The 1,090-nt window shown below is 35.5% G+C and overlaps 1 protein-coding gene across 1 annotated transcript in view; it reads right to left on the reverse strand.

Moving 5' to 3' along the window:
• Positions 1-367: 367 nt before the first annotated feature.
• Positions 368-1,090, reverse strand: part of PKHD1L1 (polycystic kidney and hepatic disease 1 (autosomal recessive)-like 1) — a 22,956-nt gene continuing 22,233 nt past the window's right edge. The window contains exon 6 of the mRNA XM_008583889.1: positions 368-481. Coding sequence (XP_008582111.1) covers positions 384-481 — 98 coding nt within the window. The 3' untranslated portion in view covers positions 368-383. The remainder of the gene's footprint in view (positions 482-1,090) is intronic.

The following is a 1,090-nucleotide window of genomic DNA, read 5'->3' on the forward strand; positions in this document are numbered from 1 at the left end:
CTTGGCTTGGTGTTGTCAGCACCACGCTCAGCCAGTGAGCTAACCGGCCATCCCTCTATGGGATCCGAACCCACGGCCTTGGTGGTATCAGCACTGAACTCTCCCGAGTGAGCCACGGGCCGGCCCCGATGCATCTTTAATTAATAAAATCCATCACAGAAGAAGAAGGAATTGTCAGACCAAAAAAGAAAGGCATATTGACCATTGCTTCCATTTCAATGAATTGTCTGATAGTATCTGATAGACTATTTTTTCCTCCTACAATATGGCTGAAAAAATACTGGTTAGTCCCATCACATAGCAGTGGGTTCTGATATCACTGGATCCATTATTTTTGGAATATATTATACTAATGATAAGAATGTATTTCCACATAAAAAAAATTACCTCAAAATCCTGACATTTTTCCCATTTGAGCTTAGTGCAGTATTACTTCCATAGACATCAGTGAAGATTCTGCCTTGGATTGTTATTAGTGTACCTAAAAACAAAAACAAAAAAACCTAAAAGGTCTGTGTAAGAATATCTATCCATACACTTAATATCGAAACACTAGAGGTTTTCCTAATAAAATGAGCATCCAGATACTTACATCTCATGTTCACTAGTGTTTAGCTCTGAGAATTCTATCAAATATAATAGAACACAAATGAGCTTCTGTATTCATTAAAGAGATGTATCATGGGAGACAGGATGAATTATTCAAAATTTATTGCTTGGAACAATGGGTGATTTATCTGGAAAAAAAGACCCCTACTCTATACCAAAAATAAAATCAATTCTAGGTAAAATAAAATTAAATATTAAAAATAAACTCATAAAAACTCTTGGGGAAAAAAGTGATATCCTGGCATTTGCAGATACATGGATGAAACTGGAGACCATCAAGTGAAGTGAAGTAAATCCAGCATAGAAAGACAAATACCACATGATACCACTCGTATGTGGAATCTTAAAAAATAAATAAATAAATAAGTGGTTCTCATATAAGTAGAGAGTAGAATAACGGTTACTAGAAACAGGAAAGGGGGAAAGAAAAAGTGGTGGACTAATGGATACAAAATTATGCTATCTACCCTAAGGGAATCAT

The sequence above is a fragment of the Galeopterus variegatus genome, unplaced genomic scaffold, assembly GCF_000696425.1.
Source record: "Galeopterus variegatus unplaced genomic scaffold, G_variegatus-3.0.2 Scaffold3073, whole genome shotgun sequence".
In the NCBI taxonomy this organism is placed as follows: Eukaryota; Metazoa; Chordata; class Mammalia; order Dermoptera; family Cynocephalidae; genus Galeopterus; species Galeopterus variegatus.